Source organism: Gastrolobium bilobum, unplaced genomic scaffold (genome assembly GCF_033153095.1).
Source record: "Gastrolobium bilobum isolate Gb01-03AN ecotype WA unplaced genomic scaffold, APGP_CSIRO_Gbil_v1 utg22780, whole genome shotgun sequence".
NCBI lineage: Eukaryota > Viridiplantae > Streptophyta > Magnoliopsida > Fabales > Fabaceae > Gastrolobium > Gastrolobium bilobum.
This window is the reverse complement of record NW_026895620.1, coordinates 75,256-96,924: the sequence shown is the minus strand read 5'-3', so window position 1 is coordinate 96,924 and position 21,669 is coordinate 75,256. Positions and strand designations below refer to the sequence as shown.

Sequence of the window (21,669 nt, the reverse complement as noted above, 5' to 3'; positions counted from 1 at the left end):
CCTGCGTCCGCCACTGGTTCTACATGTGTTGCTTCCATAAAAGGAGACTATTCGGGCATGTTTGGTGCATAGTATAGATAAGGCCTGATAGTATAAGGCCTGATTGAATTTTAATACTATCTAGTGTTTGGCACGATATTGTATAAAATAATATATTGTATAAGATAATATCATCTAGTATTTGGTAATGCACTGTATAATACTATATAAGATAAAAATAAATATTTTTAATAAAAATATCTTTTAATAAAGAATTTATATAATTCTTCAAAAAATATCATATGATATTAATTTTTATAAAAATCTATTGATTAGTGTGTCCAGAAAATAAATTAATTTTTATAAAAATAAAATATTCAATATTTTAAAATTTATAATATTGAAAAATTAATTTATTTTAATATATTAATATTAAAATAATATATTAATTTTGGAGAATTGCACTGGTCAACGATGTTAATACACTAATCCCTTATCAGGCCTAACCCCTTCCCCTTATGCCGGATTAAGTTATACATCGTTTTGATGTATTAAGCTTATACTATATGATGGTCACACCAAACAACTGAAAATGTCATAACATATAATATAAGCTTATACTATTAGACCTTATACGTCGAACCAAACATGTCCTTCAAAGCACATTTAGCCAAAGTTTTTTTCCACACAATCTTTAAAGGGACGATGAGATAAATCTCCATCAGATTCGATCAAATAAAATCTTGCAGATTTGTGTCACAAATGTGTCAACCTTTTTAAAAGAAAAAAATGTTTATCTCAAAATAATATTTTGATAAATTTAAAAGTTTTAATAGCTATGATAATTAATATTAACATTTTTAAACCTTCTTTTATAAAATAATATGAATATGCCATTCATGAATAAGGATGTAAATAAGTTAAAAGGAGTCTATTGAGAATTATGACCTAACTTATATCGAGGCGGATATAACTTATTATATATTTTCTAAAACTAGACCATAGACCAAGAAGGTTTGATAGACTAATGTGCCTAGATTAAATATTTTATTAAAAAAATAAAAGATTTATAATTTAGGCTATTTTAAGTTAATAAATTAGATTGGACTAATTTACTTATTTCATTTAAAATCTAGCTCAGTTCAGCCTAATCTATTTACATTGATACTCATGAATATTTTGCCCCATATATAAAATAGGTAGTGTCTAGTTATTATTAATGAAAAAAGAAATAAAACAAAAATTTCACAATCATGTGAAATTTTACATAAAATGGTTTATTTTCTTACGAACTAATTATACTGATACATTATAATATTTTAACAATATTATTGTCAAGTAATAATAGTAGGGAGGAGTTATATTTACAACTCAAATAATTTACAAATTCTTACAATTATATCGGAACCGTACCACTAGGGTTAGCCTAGTGGTGTGGGGTGTGTGTGTTAGGAGTGTGTGTAGTGTAGGGTGTTGTGTTCAATTCCTTGTAACCTCCAAAAAAAATTATATCGTAACCGTTGATTTTCGCAATTAACGGTTGTCATTTATTATGAATTAATAATTAATTAATAAATTTGATTTGCGAAAATCTTAACCGTTGATTGACGAAAATCAACGGTTAAGATATGAGTGTAAGAAGTTGTAAACGAAAATAGGTTGCAAACATAACCTTTAATATAGCAAATTAATAAAATATTATAATATCAAAATATTATTAAAATAAGAAATTATTATAAAATTTTCTCATATAATATAAGAGTTTTATTTTTTGTTAAAATTTTAATATTCTCAGAACGTCAGCATGTTATTTTAAACAATTTTTATGCATAAAATATATTTACGTCACTGGTGAATTAAATAAAAAAAAATTATATATATTATTTAAAGTAATAATTTGAATGTTGACGCAATATCCTTAAAATTACAATTAGAGGAAGTGGAGAGTAAGAGAGAGAAAGGAAGAGAATACATTCTCTTCGCCCCCATTCGTTTCTGAAACTTGACATTGCGCGGACTCAGAGCTCTCTTACTCACCGAATCATGTTTCCATCACCCATCACCAACCAGGTCTGTTTCTCTCTCTCTCTCTCTCTCTCTCTCTCTACATTTTCCTCCTTTTCTTTCTCTTGTTTGGTTCCTCCGACAAAAAAAAAAGAAAAGAAAAAGAAACCACTGTCTCAGTGTCTGTAGTCTTCTTTGTAGTTAATTGTGAATTTCCTTTTCATAAACATTCTGGGTTACCCAAAGAGAAACTCATGTTTTCAACATTGAGGCCTTTGGAAGGGCTTAGAAAAACATTCAATTGGAGAATTTTGTTTTGCAATGGCGATTTAAATTACTTTCTTGCAACTTAATTTTAGGGTCTATAACTATTCTTCGCGTGTAGTGGCAAAACAAGAAAAAATGAAAGTCCCTTTACGCAAGCAACCTGCATTTTATTTTTCACATACATATATTTATAGGGTTTAACATTTCCCTCTGTGAATAGAAGAGATAGAAAAAGTTAATAGAACCCACTCACTTTTATGTGAACGCTGGAGAGAAATATTTTTTTCCATATTTATATAATTTGATCATTTGATGGCTTCTTTTTCATTTTCTTTTCCCCTTCCCCTGCTAACCTTGAAGTGTTGGAAGTTTATTTTTCTCCCTTTCAGCTTTCTTTGAAACTCAACATGGTTTTCACGAGTTATGATCATTGTGCATGTCTGTTTTTCATGACGCAAGTACATTTTTTTTAAAAATAAAATAAAAAATGCCGAATAAAAACTTTTATGTTAACTTCCCTACATTTATTTGAAAGTCGTTGTCACTTAGTGAACATCACTTATATTTCTCTGTACTTCTATATCTAATGAAAGAAGGCAATTATAGACACACACATCAATAGCCTAATTCTATGTCATTGTGGACCGTCTACCTGCTGAAGTAGTATTTATTGATGCTATTTTCATGTGTGCAAGTATTATCTGTATTTTTATATGTGAATAAGTTCTATATTTGCAAGCAGTCAGTTCATACAGAGGCACCATCCATCCAAGGGTCTTCAGCATTGGTGCCGGTGAATTTGAATGAAGACCCTGTTGGTACACCGGACAATGTGCAAACTGGAGGATATCAACAGGCAGACTACTTCTTCCGACATTCCCAAGTACCTTATATTTTATGTTGTTTTTAAAATCCGAAAAGGATGACTCTTTTCCTCTACTAATTGTAGCTTATATATATGTGTGTGTATGGAAGACATATTGTTCTGTTAGGTCTGTATTTTAATTGAGTGATGATAATTTATACAAACTTACTTTGTACCAATGTAATTCTTGCAGAAACTGCAAGATGATCTGCGTAAGTCAGGGATAAAAATTAAGCAGCATGAGGACAGCATAAGTCTTTTGAACACTGAAAGAAACAAATTGGAAGACTCAATTCGTAATTTGCAAGGTACATTTGTTTGTACTTTTTAAGGAATTTTCTATCTTTGTTTGGCAAGTGGATAAGATGCTACTTATCATGAAAATATTCATGGTCCTTGTTATGTAAGGTGCATTAACTGAATCAATGCTGCAAGCTTTTATATTGTTGTGTGCAATTGTAAGGTAGTTATTCCATTGACAAAAAGTAAATTGCCAATGATATAGTTGTTGGTCATCAGAGGTTCTGAATGTTAAACTTGTTTTATCTATTTATTTAAACATAAGTATTTTGGTTTTAAATTTTTTGGAGCATTGTTGATATTACAACTTACAGTATGTTTTGACTGAAAGTTGAAGTGCATACATCAAGTGTAGTCATTTTCTATTAAGATGCGGTAAACTTTCTAATTGTTAAATTTTGTTTCTTTTCTGTGTAAATGATCTTTTATTCCCTATTATGTAATATTATCTACTTGCGAAGATTGGGTGTCATTTATGTTTTTCTTTTCCTATTCATAGTTACTATTGGGAAATCAGAGTCTTCAAGTACAACCAAGATTGGTAATGTGGACAATCCCAACCCTACAACCGATGAAGAGGTAAATAAACAGATATTGCAGCATGAAAAATCTGCTGCTGGTATTTTGTGCCAGCTGAAGACTCGTCATGGAGCTCAGGTTTCTCATCTTACACCGACAAAGGATGTTGTGGGTATTGTTGCTATGCTGGGCAAAATAGAGGATGACAATCTTAGCAGGTACATTTGGCATAAATATTTACTTTTTGGCTTGTGAAATCATGCCCTTATATCAACCTTGTAAAACCTTCTCTTGTTTCTTCAGTCTCAGTGGTGTTATCTTTAAACAGGATGAAAAATAATATATTTCTCTGTATTGCTACTCTCTTGCTAATATCTATGAATATGATTAAGCACACAAGCAGGTAGTTTCACTATACTTATTTGAAATACAGACTTTTCTCAGAGTATATAGGAGTGGAGACTATGCTGGCAATTGTTTGTAGAACTTATGAAGGAGTTAAAGCTATTGAAATGTATGATACGGAAGGCTGCATAAATAAAAGCTGCGGTCTTCACGGGCTAGGTGCCTCTATTGGAAGGGCTTTGGATGGTCGATTTCTAGCGATATGTCTTGAATCTCTGAGGCATGACTTCAAGAGTCTTTTGTTTTTCATTTGTTGTTGTGGATAAATTAGTGTTTATTGAACTTTTTTTCTCTCTCTTTTGTTTTAGGCCTTATGCTGGTAAATATGTGGTTGATGATCCACAGCGGAAGTTGGACATTTTAAACCCAAGATTACCCAATGGGGAGTGTCCAGCTGGATTTCTTGGCTTTGCTGTAAATATGATTAGTGTAGACAGCTCAAACCTATTTTGTGTAACTCCCAGTGGTTATGGCCTCAGAGAAACTCTGTTTTATAATCTCTTTTCTCGCCTTCAAGTATATAAGACAAGGGCTGAAATGCTACAAGCACTTCCTTGCATAAGTGATGGAGCTCTTTCTTTAGATGGAGGAATGGTTAGGAGTTGTGGTGTATTTTCCTTGGGTAATAGGTAAGTGTATGAATGGCATATTTATTTAGTTATACATTATGTGTAATCTTTTTTTTTTAGTATCTACATTATGTCTAATCTCTTTTTTTAGTATCTTTATATGACAGGTTGAAACCTTACATTGTGCTGTATTGGGAATGTAAATAACTTTGGTGTTCTCCATTATTAAAAAAAAGCTAATGGAGAATAATCTTTCTTGAAATTGTATCCCATGGAAATTTCTTCTTCAATTTCTAAGATGTGATTCAGCTGGATTAACTGTAATTTACAAGAATAATGCTATCCATGAGGACCATGACAAGGATTTATATAGAAACCCATATGATATGATATGAATTATGTTGTCACACAAAATGGAACCTCAATATATACTCATTGAACCTTGTAAAGTTAAGGTTATATAGGCTCGAGTTGATATATTCTCTGTTTTTATTGTTGAAGAACTGATTTTATATTTTTCAGATCTGTTTAAAAATGCTTGTTAAAAAGTAAGCTTCATTTTAGAAACATCAGAATGCTATTTGTTGTAATTTGTTTCCAGAAGAATGCAATCATCAAATAATTGAATTTAAATAAAACCTGTATTGGTCTCTACTGTCTAGAAACCAGTGACCTATTAACTGTCATACTAATTATATCTTCCCTTCTCTCTCTCTTTTTGTGTGTGTTTGTTTGGTGGGTGGGGTGTTGGGGTGTGCAGGGAAGATGTACATGTGAGATTCCCCACACCAGAAAAATCAATGGGGCTTGATAACAACATTGAAATTGAGACACAATTGAAGGAAATGACATGGAAGAAGGAAAAGATTCTGGAGGAATTAAAAAGGGAACGGACGTTGTTGGACATGGCAAAGTTCAATTTCAATAAAAAGAGGAATGAGTTTGTTAAGTTTTTGGCACAAAGTTCATCCTATGCAACTGAGGTAATCTGTCTGGAAATTGAAATTTTAGATCTATGTGATTTATAAAACCTTGAATGTGGTTTGAAGGTGTGGAATGTTGTTTTATTTATTCATTTTTTGTTTTAATCTTTCCAAGTTGTTTTGGTTGTGTAAAAATTAAAACTGTGTAAATTACTTCTACTTCTACTAAATGTTTTAGAAATTTATTATATTAAGTGCATTAAAGATCCTTTCTATCTAAGGTAGGTTTATTTTTCGGATATTTTAAAGTACTATCAAACTCCAATGGGTTTTGACTATGGATTAATCAACAAAACAGTAACTTACTGATGCATGCTTATATTACATTATCTACTTGCAAGCTCATGCAAATATCTGGTTGACGTTTTCCAAAAATATCCGGTTGACATAGTTGTTTCAATTGATGGGAGCTTTCAAGTAAGATGGCTTTAAATTGTAGTCTTGAATTGTGATATAACTTACCATTTTGATATGTTTCTTTAATCTAATGTCACTCTCAGGTTCAGACCGCTCCTAACAGATTCACATCTAGATGATGAAATTAAGGCTGGCAGCAAGGTATGAAGAAGAGAGCCTGTGACTAGCAACTTGTTTTTGTACATGAGCTTGTAGCTCCTATCCAATTTATAATCTGGCTCTGGAAGGAGAATCTTCTCATAAATTTTGGATAGAAAACAAGCACATTGTTTTTTTTTTTTTTTTTTTTTGTTGTTGAAGCTAGAGGCCATTCTTCAGTTAACGCTTCATTTTTATTCAATTTCTGCTGTGAAGAAATATCAGATTAGCCTTTAAGACACTAGTATCAGATTTGATTACCCTTCAAGACAAGACGTACAGGTTAGAACAACCATTTTCTTGGTTCTTTGTATATCAATTAGTCCATTATACTCTTCTGTATTGAGTGTGATTGGAGGCTGTGAATGTTGTACATCTATGTTAAGCATTTCCCCCCCCCCCTCTTTTTAGTTTTAGTTTTTCATTCATAGAAAATGCCATTTTTTTTTTCTACATTTTCTGGAGGACACCCAACGCCCCCACTCTGTTTCACGTAGGAGTCAGTGGATTGTTTAGTTTAATGATGTCTGAATCATTTAAAGTGGAAAAGAAAAAAAAAAAACTTCAAGAGAATGTTAGACAGAATAACATTGATTTGATAAAAATGGATGAGTTTAATTTACCAAACAGAGAGAGAGAGAGTATAAATTTATAAAGATAAACTCAAAATTCATCAATTTGTGACTAGGTTGGATATATTTTTCATTCGCATGTTTGGTTCAGTTGATGTTAGCATTGGTCATTTTTTTTTTTAGTACAATAGCATTGGTCATTAGACCAGAGGAATAGAGGTTACATTGCACCTGCTAGGAGAGTGGCGACAAAATAATTCACTCCTTCGAACTTATAAACCAAAGTGTACAAATTGGAAACAAAATTTTTGACTTGAACCTCTCAGATCGATTCTAATTTAATACATACTTATTTTAAGAAAAGTGATCTTTTTGATAACTCATTATATTCATTTCGGTACCGAACTGAATCATCTTAGTTAAAAGAAATTTGAAAAATAAAAAATAAAAATAAAAATAAAATGCTTAAGTATGAAGATTTGTACTGAATCGAATCAAACATTATTTTTATGTTTTGATTGGCCTTTGTTTTTTTATATAAAAATTCATTAAACCAAAAAAAAATAAAAAAAATTCACCCCAAGTTTATTTTTTTCCTCGCAGCTTCCAACTTGGACTTATACTACTTAATGAACTCGAATTGAGTTTTTTTAATTTTATACGATTCCACATATGACTCTTCATCTAAAGCGTTAGTCTAATAATTCTCATAATCACCTAAAGAATAAAGAAAAGACAAAAAGAACACCGTGTAAAGCAAAATTATTCTAGAAAAACTCATCGTAATTTTTTTATTACTTATATTGAATGAAGTGACCAAACGTATCATATATTTATATATTGAAAACACAAAAAACATTTAATTTATAATTTCTTTACTCTATGAGTTTAATACTTTTGAGAGATATACTGTTATAGAACCCTTCTTTTTTTAGTTGTTTTTTCTTCAATAATTAGATAGATATTTAAATTTATAAGAAAAAATAAATAAATCAAGTAATGATAAATTCATTTAAAAAATTAATCTAAATTCCATCAAATAATTGAAAATAAAAAATGTAATGAAAAGTGGAAACAATTAATATATTTAAAATTTTAAATAATTAGAAAAGTTATCAGTTGACTCATTTTAAAGATTTGAGTTTTTTTAAGTATGTACATTTGAAATTATTTTAAATAACTCAAAATACCATTAAACTCACCTTTTTAGAGAAAAATAATAATAATTAACCTTTCTTAACGTAGTTTCGTGGGTTAAAGTGAAAACAAATTTTTTGAGGCGGTTAGGTAGAGTGCCGTGGCGTTTTTATTTGGGTTTAAGGTTTTTATTGAATTTTGTTTTTTGGGATATTCATATAAAAATGAATAAGTTTTATAAAAAGAATTTTTCTTTCCTTTTTATAACGAAATTCACTGTCTCTTTTTTTTTTGGAAATTATTCCTAGTAATTCGATGGGTTTTTTATGAACTGATTTAAAATTTGAGACAGGTCCAAGATTACCACTTTAATACAAGTGTGTCTGAAAAAAACTTTTACAACAAAACAAAAAATATTTTTCGCTTTTTATTTACAATAATAATAAGAGTAGAATTATATTAACAAACTTTTATTTACGAATTTACAAATTATATTATATCTGACTAATAATACACTTTTAAAAATATATTATCGGTTAGACATAGTATAATAGATAAAAAATTATAAATTTGAAAAAAGTGTTTGTAATTTAAAATGACATAAAATTATCTCATTTTAAGAAAGAGATAGACATAAGAAAATATTTTTTATTTAAAATTTAAATTAAAAAAATCACTCATTTTCTTTCTCATAATTTTCATTTCTTACGTCTATCTCTTTTTTTTTTTTTTAAGTAACGTCTATCTCTTTTAAAATGATATAACTTATGTCAGTTAAAATATCAAAAGAAAAAACCCAATAAATATAACCTTTTCGAAATAACAATAATCAAATAGAAACATGAAAAAAGAATAAAGGAATAAGGAAAGATTTAACCGCGATCTCAATTCTCTTTCAACTCCACAAGCAAAGCAAAGCAAAGTAAGAGAGAGATTGAACTAACTCTCTCTCTCTCTCTCTCTCGATTCACCCACATGTTATAGTTCGACAAATATTTTCTCCTCTCTTCTTAGTTCTTACAATTTACAAACACTACCCCATGACCAAGACCATCACTGATTCTCTATCTTCAACCCAAAAATCCTAACTTTTCAATTTAATCTTCTGACCCAATAACAACAATCAACTTTCTCCCATGGCTGCAGCTGCGTTTCGATCCAAGCATAACAGTTACAAAGAAACGGCGACCCTCGCACTTTCCCACTTCAGGTACATGGTTTTCAACCACTTGCACGCGGGTGGCACGTTCACTCCACGGACCAAGTTCATCAACACCCTCTACCACTTCACCTCCTTCAAACCCCTCTCTCTCCGCGGCGATTTCGCTCCAAAGGGTACCCATTTCGCTGATAATAGCAGGAGGTACAACGTTGTTGGCTCCGTCGGGGACCCGCCAGAAGTGTGGTCTGGCGGCGGGATTGTTGTTCGGTCGGGGAATTCCAATTTGGATTCCACCGGTGGTGGCGGCGGCGGAGGTGCCGCGAATTCCGGTGATTCGGGGTCGTCGAATTCGAAGGATGGGTGCTGGGGTGGGTCCAATTTGGGGAGTAATTTCCCAACTCCGAAGGAAATTTGCAAGGGGCTTGACAAATTCGTAATTGGACAAGAGAGGGCCAAGAAGGTGTCACTTTTTTTCTTTTTTGCCCCTTCTTTTTCAATGATTTTCAATGAAGGTCTCATTTGTGCCACCCTCAATTGTATCTGCAGGTGCTTTCTGTGGCAGTTTATAATCACTATAAGAGAATATTTCATGAATCTTCATCCAAGTGGTTAGTATATTACTTCAGCTTGTTGTCATTTCTTTACTGTAATTTTTTTTTTCAGTTCTTTTTTTGGTGCTAGTGTAAATTGTAAAGTAATTATCATTGTTTCTGTTAATTGTATGTAGATACTACTTTTTACTTGTTCTTACTATTTGGAATGTTAGGCCCGCAGGAGATTCAAGTAATAATGGTAAAGCTGATGCTGTTGATGATGATAGAGTTGAACTTGAGAAAAGCAATATCCTTCTAATGGGACCAACAGGATCAGGTAAACTAGTTTTTGCCTTTTCCTTCTGTTGGAGTGTTTATATTATTTTAATTCTGTATATTATCGTTTTTCATGGTGTTATAGAATGTTAATGTATATCATGCTTTGGATGTTGGAAGTACAAAGTGTTCGAGTGAGCTAAGATGACTCTTAGCGATTTAGTTCATTCAGTTGCACTAATATGTTCAAATTTTGTGCTGGATCCTTTGATTATAATTTCTACAGTGAAATCTTGTCTTTAAATTAAATAAATGGGGGAGACAACAGAGTTTGAGACCTTTTCTATTTCCATCTTCATCTCTTTGAAAAACATTAATGCCTTGTTACTTGTCTAACTATTTTCTCTTTGATGCTTTTTCAAGGACAGGGAAGACATTACTTGCCAAAACCTTGGCTCGGTTTGTAAATGTTCCCTTTGTTATTGCAGATGCAACTACACTCACTCAGGCAAGTTAGTGGGCTTTATTCTTGTCTTCTGATTAAAAAAGAAAAAGAAAAGAAAAGAGGGGAGTGGGGAAATGTAAAGAACCAATTCAACCCAAAACTTTAAGATGTTGGGTGAGGACTTTTTTAATAATTTATATTATTCTCTAACACACCCTCTCCTCACGCAAGAGCCCTTTGGGCTTGAAGTGTAGATATTGCACTGACCCAATTTTTGGTTTACCTTGTGCTTATTTAATTTCACTAGAAAGTGGGGGTGGTGAGGATCGAACTTGTCACTTCATGGTCACTAAAGCTCTGATACCATGTAAAAAACTAATTCAACCCAAAATCTTAAGGTGTTGGGTGAGGGTCTTTTTAATAGTTTATATTATTTTCTAATTGGAAGGAAATAATTATTTGTTTATATCTGGAGGTTTCTTCTTTAGAAAGACTTGTTAATGCACCCTATAGGTTGTAAATTTTCAGCCATAAAGAACAATGCACATATTGATGCCATCCTGTGATCTTATGTGCTCAAAAGGTGTATAAACAATTTTTGCATATTCTAAACACAAAGAAATTGAGATATATATCATAAACATTTTCTCTTATCAAATTCGAAAAAGCCCTGAAGGTACTTTGGGAATCCTTTCCTTTCCTTTCCTCCCATGATTAGATGACATGCATTTTCCATATGTTATTGCATTTTTTAAAAACATTTCCTAATTTTTATTTATTGGAAGCTACATGTTTCTGTTACCAGTCTAAACCCAATTTCACCTTTGTGCAGGCGGGTTATGTTGGAGAAGACGTGGAGTCCATATTATACAAGCTCCTTGTGGTAAATACTCTAATGTGCGATGACTAGTTGTTTTTATACACCATTATAATTTGGGAATATTTTCTTTTCTCTCAATCTGTTTTTGCTTTTATCTGGGTTCATTGAATGCAGACCCCAACTAGCTAGAGATAAAAGTGATGTTGATGTTGATAATTTGAACAAAAAATTTATAAGAAAAATTGGAAGAATATTTCCTTGCTCTTTAATGTTTTAAAGCCTTATCCATGAGAAGTGGATTTCAGATCTACTTATATGTGGAACATAAATCGGGTTTAAAGTTAATGTGTGATTCAAAAGAACATAAGGTTTCAATTCTTATTCTTTTATGATTTGAACATAGCACTGAGTGCTGACTTGTACTTATGCGTGCTATTGCAAAATTTTCTGCTATTTTGGAATTATTTTATTCTATCAACTCCCTTCAGTTTTTAATTGAAATATGGTTTTGTCCATGGTCTATTAATTTTTAAAAATATTAGTGTTTCTTTCATGAAATCAAGGGACTAGCTGCAGATTGATGAAAGAAACATAGATTAACATAGCATCACAAATTGTAGTCTGAATCAACATTGCGTAAGTTTATTTCTAGGTTGCAGATTATAATGTAGCAGCTGCCCAGCAAGGCATTGTTTACATTGATGAAGTTGACAAGATTACCAAAAAGGTTCCCCCTTGTTATGTCTTTTTTTCCCTTCCTACAAATTTCAAAACCATATATTTGTCCGCTGTTTTCTACATCTACTCTTTACATTTCAGGCTGAGAGCCTTAATATCAGTAGGGATGTCTCTGGTGAAGGTGTTCAGCAGGCATTACTGAAGATGCTCGAGGGAACGGTTAGTTCTTTTCATAATGACCAACACTAAAAGCAAGTTGATCTATAGTTTTTTTAAACTGCTGCTAACATGATGTTGGAACAGCAGAGTCAAAGATTGTTAAAGCACCTGGTTATTTTTTATTTCTGTATTTTTAGTAATTCATTGTATATTGATCCTGTCGCATTCTTTCCAATTAAGGTTGTCAATGTTCCTGAGAAGGGAGCCCGAAAGCATCCCAGAGGTGACAATATTCAGGTATGTGTACATTAATCTTTGTGTCTTGCAATTTATGGTAATTTATATGCTTGTAGGGACTATCAGTTATGTTTATGGCACTGGTACATGGGTGCAATCTGATAGGGTCTCGAGGCAAAATCAACAAATCTCAAACTCAGAGGGTTACTGAAATGGAAACAGAGTTGTGTATTACCGATTTTAATCTTCAACAGTACAGGAAAATGAACAAATCAGTAGTACAGGGAACTAAATCAGCTAAAATGCAGGGAATATCAAATTGACGAAAAAAATGAAAAAGATTACAATGGAGACTGGAAAAATTAGTGTAGAGAAATTAGAGAGGCTCTACTCTCTCCCAATTCCAAAGTCCAAAAGCCAAGATTCCAGATATCCGTTCCCACCTTTTCCACCCCCGCTTAACCCACCCCCATGCCACCCATTCTGTTAGAGTCAGTTAGAATAGATTGCAATGGAATGTCTGAGCTAGGGCCCACTTCCTCCTCCTTTTATCCCTTTTATATACTTTAATAGGCTGGACCCCATCACAATCACATTTCAATATTTAAGAATGTGTATGTAACTGTGCACTCTGGGTGGGTTGAATTTATTTCTAGTTTCCTTCTATATTGCAAAGAGCTAACTGCAGTTTTTAATTTATTTATAACTGTTGTGCCATCTGTGTCTCTTCACAGATTGACACAAAAAATATACTTTTCATTTGTGGAGGAGCCTTTGTTGACTTAGAGAAAACAATCTCAGAAAGGTTGCACAAATCCTGAAATTTTTTACGGTAGTGATATTAATAATATGAAGTGTGCAGTGTTTCTGTAACTAGTAACTCCTTTGATTCCCTTTCAGGCGTCAAGATTCTTCTATTGGATTTGGGGCACCTGTACGTGCAAGCATGAGGACTGGCAGTGTCACGGATGCTGCTGTTGCATCATCATTATTAGGAACTGTAAGTTTCATATGACAGATATTGTAAGGATACTGGCTTTAACTAACCCAACTAGATTAAAGTTGGATCTTTACATCATTGAAAATTATTATTTTTGGCAGGTTGAAAGTAGTGATCTTATTGCATATGGTTTAATACCTGAATTTGTTGGGCGATTTCCTATCCTTGTCAGTTTGTCAGCTTTAACTGAAAATCAACTCATTCAGGTAGGCTATGCATGAGTAACCATTCAACTTGGTCACTCAAAAAAATTGTACCTGTAATGCTTTTCTAATTTGGCTGTGTTGACAACTGAATGTAGTGGGTTAAGCATCAATTGATTGATTACAAAATAGAATGAGAGATGGTGAGTGAGAAATTCAGAATGACTGGCATTCTCATGAGCAAAATTATTGACTGATCTGGCATTGTTTTGAATTTTTTTCTTTCCCTTCAGTCAGTTAAACTGTGTTGTTTACTTAATTATATCTTTTAAAGTGCTTTCTTTTTAAACTTCACAACACCTAATGCCACTGATGCTTTTAACTTTCATTGCTTTTCTGAATATGTTCTATAGGTCCTCAGAGAACCAAAGAATGCCCTTGGGAAGCAATACAAGAAAATGTTCCAAATGAATGGAGTAAGCTTTTACCAGCCTTATCTTATTCCCTTGTGCATTTTACAGTGGTTTAAGCACGGGTAGCTACAAGACTGGACTTGATACATCTTGATCCAGAATCTGAAGGCATAATGGGTCGTCCCATTTATAAACAAACCTTCTTCTTGCTTGTTCATGGTAGTTTTAAGGAATGGGGGAATTGATTGCTCATTTATATTTGTAATAATTGGCATAGCTTTCTGGGGATGGAAATGGCTGTTCTTACAATAATTTGATGTGTACTTTGTTTCCCAGGTAAAGCTACATTTTAAAGAAAATGCTCTAAGATCAATTGCCAGAAAAGCAATATCTAAAAATACCGGTGCTCGGGGCTTACGGTCAATATTAGAAAGTGTATTGGTAGATGCCATGTATGAGGTATGCTATATTTTTTTATTCTTAAGATGAATAATTTGTTTGTAGTGTATGACAATGGAGTGCAGGTGTTGTCTATTGGATCAGAGAGGCTGCATAACATGAAAGACAGTAAAACTTAATGACACATGACAACCTTTAAGCACTGGGTCTTGGCACTCACCCTTGTGCATGTTAACCTCTATTTATTTCTATGTAGAAAATAGTGAGAATAGAGAAATTTTGAACTACCTACTAACCATGATTTTTTACTTGGGGTGGGACTGTGATATATCAAAATAGGTATATTCCTGTAGCCAATATGCGAAGCAGTGCATTAATTACAGTTACCATTTTATTTTATTTATACTATCTAATGTTCATTTGGTTAGCTCATGATAGTACTTTAAATGTCTCTTGTCAGAATCAATTAATGTCGTAAAAACATGATCACTTGATTGTTTCAGAACCCCACCTCCCCCACCTCTTATTTTTTGTCTTTTCTGTACTTGTGGTTATAACAAGGGTGACACAGATGAGCCACAAGCAACAATTGCGGATTGTTTATTAGGAATTTAGCATATTGGATTGTACTGCAGTAACTGCACCATGAATTGTGTAGATTATTTACCTTAGTTTGTTCAATTTTTTATGCAGATTCCTGACATCAGAACAGGCGAAGATATTATAGATGCTGTTGTTGTTGATGAAGAGGCTGTTGGAAGTGAAGGAAGGGGGCAAGGGGCCAAAATCTTTTATGGTAAAGGTGCATTGGATCGCTATCTTTCTAAGCAAAAAACTGATTCAGAGGTGTGTATAATTTGCGACAACATAAATTTTCTCTTTGCTTCTATTGAAGTAATTCCTAATCATGTTTATTTTTGCACATAGACCATGAATGCATCAAGCAGAGACAATGAAGCAGAGACAGAACTTGCATCCATCGTTGCCAGCATGTAAAGCTGATATTTATTGTAGTTATCTATGTACATAACTAGTTGATACTTTTGTTGAGTAATATAAAGGGTTAGATTCAGATTGCCCCATGTGGTTTGGATCGAAGCCAGTGTACTATTTCGATGGTCACCTCCCATGGTTAGTTTCGTTAGCACAAATCATAGTGAGGTAAACCAAATGTCCCTTACCTCTTTTTTAAGTGTGCAATACCTGATTCATTTGTGTAAGTTTTGGATAGCATTGATGGAATAAAAAAAAAATGTATATCACTAGATGATTCAGGTCCATTCCTGGTTTTTGTTCTACATTTTGCCCATGCAACATAACCTATTGAATAAAATATGATGATAATTTCAAGTTTTATTGGGCATTTCGTTGGTGAGTGTTTTAGAAAGTTCATGATTCCTTTTAGTTAGGTGCATCTCCTTCTGCATAAAATAAGTGGGCATCCTCGACGTGATGAAACTATAATTGCAGAATTTGGTAGCTTCTATCAGTTCTATGTAAAGATTTAATGGCCTATGCCCTATTGCCGACCAAGAATATTCTATGGGTTTTATTTTTCTTATGTTGCATGAGATAAGTTGTCTCATGCAACACACAAAAAATGGGTGGGACCCGCTTTTTTATTTTCTCTCTCTTCTTTTTTAGTGGGTTCCATTCACTTTTTGTGTGTTGCATGAGACAACTTGTCTCATGCAACATAAGAAAAATAAAACCCATATTCTATATATATATTATAGACACATGAACTTTCTCTATTTGCTTTTGAAAGTTGAGACCATCATCAGGTTTATCAAAGCAACATTATACTTTTTTCCGCAAGTGGAAATAATTAAATAAAAGTTATGCAATTTTGATGGGATGGGATGTGATGTGATGTAAAGTGCTACATATATATTATGTTTATGTAATTTTATATTATTTAAATATAATTAGTCTCATTTTTTTTTCATACACTTTTCTAATTTTGTCAGTCATGTAATGTGCTCCAAGTGTTATTCATTGACTTTACTATTTGCTATTGCCATATCAATTTATCTAAAATAATAGCATGAAAAGAAAAACCAAGTGTGGCGAAAATGAAGCCAAAACCCAAAACCAATAATACTCGTGAAATGATCCGTTTACAAATTTTTTTTGAAATTTTTTACAAATTACACTATGTTCTCCTGGGAGAACATAAAGTAACCAGTGTTCTCCCGGGAGAAGATAGTGTAATTTGTAAGAATTTGTAAACAAAATAGTTTGTGAATATAACCTATCTCATCATACTTAGTAGTATAAAGTATAAACAGCTTTAGAAAGTTGGTTGAGAAAACAGAAAAGCATGATTAAAAAAAAAAAGCATTTCATTTTCGAAATGTCAAATTCTATGACGTGACGAGAGTTGGAGGTTCATCCTGTGATTACGGCCTTGCATCGATGCGAATAAGATGGCTCTGCCATATTAAGATGCCTTGGATGGTTTCTTACATTTCAAATTTATTAATAACACTAGTTCTATTATAAATTAACGTCTAACTGTAAATGAATTTTAAAACAACTTTAAATGGTGCATCTTAAAAACATTATTTATTTTCATTTTTTAGGTGTGTATCATAACCTTATTTTAGAACAACAAACAACCTTATTTTTAGATGAATTAGAAAGATTATATGCTGAAGCTTCTGTGCTGTGTATAAAAAACAACTCTTCAAACCGTACTTGCGTCAGGAAACTATGAAGGAAAAATAGGTAAAAATCAAGTAAACCACCAACATAATTAATGATCACTGATTCTAATTAAAAAATCGGAGTTTCGAAATCAAATAACTTTTTTCTTTACAATGAAAAGGGCTAAGAAAAAAGTTATTTGATTTTTGGGTTTTATTATTCTCCTTCAACATAAGATAGGTATCTTATGTTGTAGAGATAAAATGGGTGGGTCCCACCATTACAAGAAAAAAGAAAAAAAAGAAAAAAGTGAGGTGCGGAAATCGAAGTGAGAGAGTAGGAGAGAAGTAATCTTATGCAAAAGGAGAGTAATATTTCCCTTGATTTTTACAATGAAAAGGGCTAATAATATTGTACTATTGTACCTTGTGTATTATTGTTGTTATGCTTTTTTTTAAGAAAAAAAAAAAACAGGGTGAGGTAAAAGGTTAAGTGGGTGGACCAATTCAATTCTTCCATTGTGTCTTAATATGAATTAGGGATTCACTAAAAAAGTATGAATTCAGAATAAATATTAGAGGAACTATGAATAGGTGTAATTTAATATTGGATTTGTTTGTCCTCTTTCAGGTATTTATAGGAGAGGTATCCTAAAGATAAGCGGATCATTGTGCACTATAATATAACGACATAGCCAAGACGTGGGGTGTGTGCACAGTGACAAGCTAAGGGAGGGCTTAGAGTGTGTACCTTATTGGTTTAATCCCTTATTTATATATGGGTTACCTGACAAAAGTGGACTTTTGGGCCTCTCAGGAGTATTTGAGGTCCAATTGTTGATCTATTGCTGCCGTGGTAGGATTAGTATAATTAAAGAATATTTCCTTAATTTTCTCTTAACCATTAGTCATATTTAGGCCTTCTAGAATGTGGACCTTTGTCGGGTCCATAACAACACTATATACGGGAGTGAGTATATTTTTTTGGGTTAAAAAAGTACTGTAATTATGAGTTTTGATTTAATTTAAAAAGTGTTATTAATCTCATATTATAAGGGAAGTAAATTATCTCATATTTATATGGGTCTCACTAAAAAAAAAGCTTATAGGACAACTTTTTATTAGTGTAAGAGAAACAACATTGTCTTTTTTTAACATAAGAAATTGTTCCCCTAACTTAAAAGAAACAAACTACCAAACAAAAAAAGAACAAACAAATAATAAAAATTAGAAGAATTTGTTTTTTGTTTTTTTGGTAAACAGATTAGATGAAATTTATTTACCGTTGGATCTATCTAATTTCTGAAATTTAACGGTCCTCCTTTCCTTCTCTCTCTTCACAGCATGACACAACCATAGAGAGAGAGAGAGAGAGAGACGAAGAAAAGAACCTGTTCTTGCCCAGAACGGAGTTTGGTTTTTCGGAACCCTCCCATTCATCCATTTATCGATTCTTGTCCATCCCCATCTTCCTTCACCTATTCTCTTTCACCTCTTCTTTTTCCTGGAAAGCAAAAGAAAGAAAAAAAGGGGGAAAGAAGAACAAAGAGAACTGAAGGAAGAAGATTAAAAAAGGGGAATACCCAGGTAATTAATTTGGCGAAATTTCCGATTTTGATAACTGGGTGTTTCTCTTTTTTCTTTTTCTTTTTTTCCTTAACCAGTGGAAGGTTTTGGTGAGTTGATGGACTTGGACAGCATTGAGTGTGTGTCATCCTTGGATGGCATGGATGAGGATGAGATCCACCCTCACCATCACTCTGAGTTTTCTTCCACAAAACCTCGCAATGGAGGCACAAATAACAATAATAATATGGGCCCCACCGCCATTACTCCAGCAACCAGCGTTCATGAGTTGTTAGAATGCCCTGTGTGTACTAATTCAATGTACCCACCAATTCATCAGGTTAATTCTTTCACCAATCTCCTTCTCATTTGCCTTGGATTGAGTGGATTTGCTTTAGCAGATTTTGTGTTTTTTCCTTGGCTTTCTCTTGGGGTTGGGGTATAAGGACACCTTAGATTTGGTTTTGGAGGTTTTGATTGGATTTGGTGGCTCCTCGATGATGATTTTGGAATTATGACAATACTTGCAATTCGTGGTAGTAAGGTGTCAAGTCGAGGAATTTGCTATGTTGTCAGATTTTAATGTCTTCCTTGTTGTCTGTATTTGGCATTGGAAAGATTTCTGTTGCAGTTTTAGTTTTAGACTTGGTCATAAAAGCTTTAATACCATGTCATGAACTTATTCTCCGTTGGATGAAGTCACGTAACTTTATTATATCTCTAACATTTATATTATCTCCAATATTGTGTACATTACTACACACACACACAAAGTGAAGCTTGTGAGTTTTTAAGCATTGGATCTATGGGTTGCTATAGGCCAAAATTACTACCGATCTTCAATACTTTATCTAATCTTTGATTCTGCAGTTCGTGTTAATTTCTTCAATTGAGTTGTGCAAAAGTTGATCTTGTCATGATTGAAGCTGCAAAATGTGTATATATGCCAAAAATGGGGAGAAAATGTAACAATTAGTTTCTTTGCAGTGTCACAATGGCCACACACTGTGTTCCACATGTAAAACAAGGGTGCACAACCGATGTCCCACTTGTAGACAGGAGCTTGGAGATATTAGGTGTCTGGCACTGGAGAAGGTGGCTGAATCACTTGAGTTACCTTGCAAGTACTACAACCTTGGATGTCCAGAAATCTTTCCGTACTATAGCAAGCTTAAGCATGAGACAGTATGTAATTTTAGACCATATAGTTGTCCTTATGCTGGATCAGAGTGTTCTGTTGTTGGGGACATTCCCTTCCTTGTTGCTCATTTGAGGGACGATCATAAGGTGGACATGCACACCGGATGCACATTCAACCATCGTTATGTGAAGTCAAATCCCCGTGAAGTTGAGAATGCAACCTGGATGCTCACGGTAAGTGTATCATCACATCATTTTATCTCATTTTTGGAAACCCAGAGCTGCAGGGGTGGGTCAGATTGTTCACTTTGTCATATATTTGCCGTTTGGGGGGTGGGGGGAGTGGTTCATGGGGATAGAATTTCTGATGTTCACTACCCCCTCCTATTTTCTCATCAAAGTTATATATTGGTGGGACACGAGTTGTTGGTCCAGTGGTGACCCAATCAGATCCCAGAATTTGACTTACCAAAAAGATAGTAGGTTCAATTCGTGAGAATCTCTATTCCTGGGAGGGTGGAGAGGCTCAATCCCGATACTGGATTAATCGGGTTCATTAGAACTTCGAAAACATTGATATCTACCCCAAAAAAAGAAAGTTATATTGGTGGGCAGTTGTGAGGAGTGATAAGGGAACTGATGCTATGGAGAAATGCTTTTAAATGCTCATGAAAATTATTTTTGTCACTCCCTTATATTTCTGTTTTACATGGCCCAAACATGTACCCGTCCCATCTGATTTGTTAAACATTTTATTTTTCTTCTGTTAAAGAATGATGGCTAAAGGACAATTTTATGTTGATTCATCATCTAGCTGCTACATTTAGTCTTATCTCAGTATATACTCCTCGCTGCCTCTGATTGTTTAATTTGCCAACATATATTTTCTTTGGTAGGTATTTCATTGTTTTGGCCAATATTTCTGCCTTCATTTTGAAGCTTTCCAGCTTGGCATGGCCCCTGTTTACATGGCATTCCTTCGTTTTATGGGTGATGAGAATGAGGCTCGGAACTATAGCTATAGCCTAGAGGTTGGGGCCAATGGCAGGAAGCTCATTTGGGAGGGGACGCCAAGAAGTATTAGGGATAGCCACCGTAAAGTCAGGGATAGCCATGACGGTCTCATTATTCAACGAAATATGGCCCTTTTTTTCTCTGGTGGGGATAGGAAGGAGCTCAAACTCAGAGTTACGGGAAGAATATGGAAGGAACAGAATGCAGATGCTGGTGTGTGCGTACCAAATCTCTCTAGCTGACATGTTATTTGAAGGGCATTTTCATCGTCTGTGTTTGGGACACCTGTATTTACACCAACTTTTTGCTTCTTGTAATAGATTAAAGGTACTAAGGTGGCTCTGAAATTTTCAGTTTTCTTAAGCTATGTAATAAACAAGTTTTTCTTCCTTTAAAATTGGCTTGATCAGAACTGGAATTCGTCTTTCTTGGTCTGAACCCTGAAGTTAAGTTTGGTGCCACTTGTCATCAATTCAATTGCATTACTTCAAAATTCAAATTGTAGGTACAAAAATTCCGATAGAGTTATAGTTCATTGGTTCCCGAATCAATGCATTTGTGTATATGTCACTTCGCATATTAGATTAAATTGTATGATTTGTTTTGAAATTTTGGTAATTTGGTTTGTAACAGATGTTTGGAAGTGTGTGAGTGAGAATATTAGTAGCTGAACAGAAGTACGGTTTTGAAGCACTATACTGTTCATAGCCCCTCGCTGTGTACGTAAGTTGTTTTATCATTCTTTCAACCTATGAAGCACCGAACAGCATTTTCGACACGTTCTCGATACGACCAGTTTCCGATACGCGTATCGGATACGTTGGGAAAAAAATTCGGAGTATCGGTGTTTTATAGCTTTCAATCTGCCGTCTACACCAATA

The 21,669-nt window shown here is 33.4% G+C and overlaps 3 protein-coding genes across 6 annotated transcripts; all 3 read left to right on the top strand.

Annotated features, from left to right (window-relative positions):
• Positions 1 to 1,918: 1,918 nt before the first annotated feature.
• LOC133284846 (protein DEFECTIVE IN MERISTEM SILENCING 3-like) lies at positions 1,919 to 6,838 on the top strand. Of its 2 annotated transcripts, XM_061481965.1 has the most exons (8): positions 1,919 to 2,049; positions 2,993 to 3,133; positions 3,309 to 3,423; positions 3,915 to 4,152; positions 4,368 to 4,559; positions 4,648 to 4,968; positions 5,669 to 5,891; positions 6,392 to 6,838. In XM_061481965.1, the coding sequence occupies exons 1-8, from the start codon at positions 2,023 to 2,025 to the stop codon at positions 6,425 to 6,427; spliced, it is 1,293 nt and encodes a 430-aa protein (XP_061337949.1). In that variant the 5' UTR covers positions 1,919 to 2,022; the 3' UTR covers positions 6,428 to 6,838. The 2 variants fall into 2 exon arrangements, with proteins under 2 accessions (XP_061337949.1, XP_061337942.1); XM_061481958.1 differs by lacking the exon at positions 1,919 to 2,049 and having other exon boundaries at positions 2,902 to 3,133.
• Positions 6,839 to 9,078: 2,240 nt separating this feature from the next.
• LOC133284743 (CLP protease regulatory subunit CLPX1, mitochondrial) lies at positions 9,079 to 15,747 on the top strand. Of its 2 annotated transcripts, none has more exons than XM_061481812.1 (15): positions 9,079 to 9,777; positions 9,864 to 9,925; positions 10,084 to 10,187; positions 10,555 to 10,634; positions 11,404 to 11,454; positions 12,044 to 12,118; positions 12,211 to 12,288; positions 12,469 to 12,525; positions 13,200 to 13,270; positions 13,366 to 13,465; positions 13,567 to 13,671; positions 14,022 to 14,084; positions 14,358 to 14,480; positions 15,114 to 15,266; positions 15,348 to 15,747. In XM_061481812.1, exons 1-15 carry the CDS (start codon positions 9,292 to 9,294, stop codon positions 15,414 to 15,416), a joined length of 1,677 nt encoding a protein of 558 aa, XP_061337796.1. In that variant the 5' UTR covers positions 9,079 to 9,291; the 3' UTR covers positions 15,417 to 15,747. The 2 variants fall into 2 exon arrangements, with proteins under 2 accessions (XP_061337796.1, XP_061337803.1); XM_061481819.1 differs by having other exon boundaries at positions 9,641 to 9,777; positions 10,092 to 10,187.
• Positions 15,748 to 18,438: 2,691 nt separating this feature from the next.
• LOC133284757 (E3 ubiquitin-protein ligase SINAT5-like) lies at positions 18,439 to 21,249 on the top strand. Of its 2 annotated transcripts, XM_061481825.1 has the most exons (3): positions 18,439 to 18,974; positions 19,622 to 20,008; positions 20,671 to 21,249. In XM_061481825.1, the coding sequence occupies exons 1-3, from the start codon at positions 18,753 to 18,755 to the stop codon at positions 21,028 to 21,030; spliced, it is 969 nt and encodes a 322-aa protein (XP_061337809.1). In that variant the 5' UTR covers positions 18,439 to 18,752; the 3' UTR covers positions 21,031 to 21,249. The 2 variants fall into 2 exon arrangements, with proteins under 2 accessions (XP_061337809.1, XP_061337817.1); XM_061481833.1 differs by lacking the exon at positions 19,622 to 20,008.
• Positions 21,250 to 21,669: the final 420 nt, after the last annotated feature.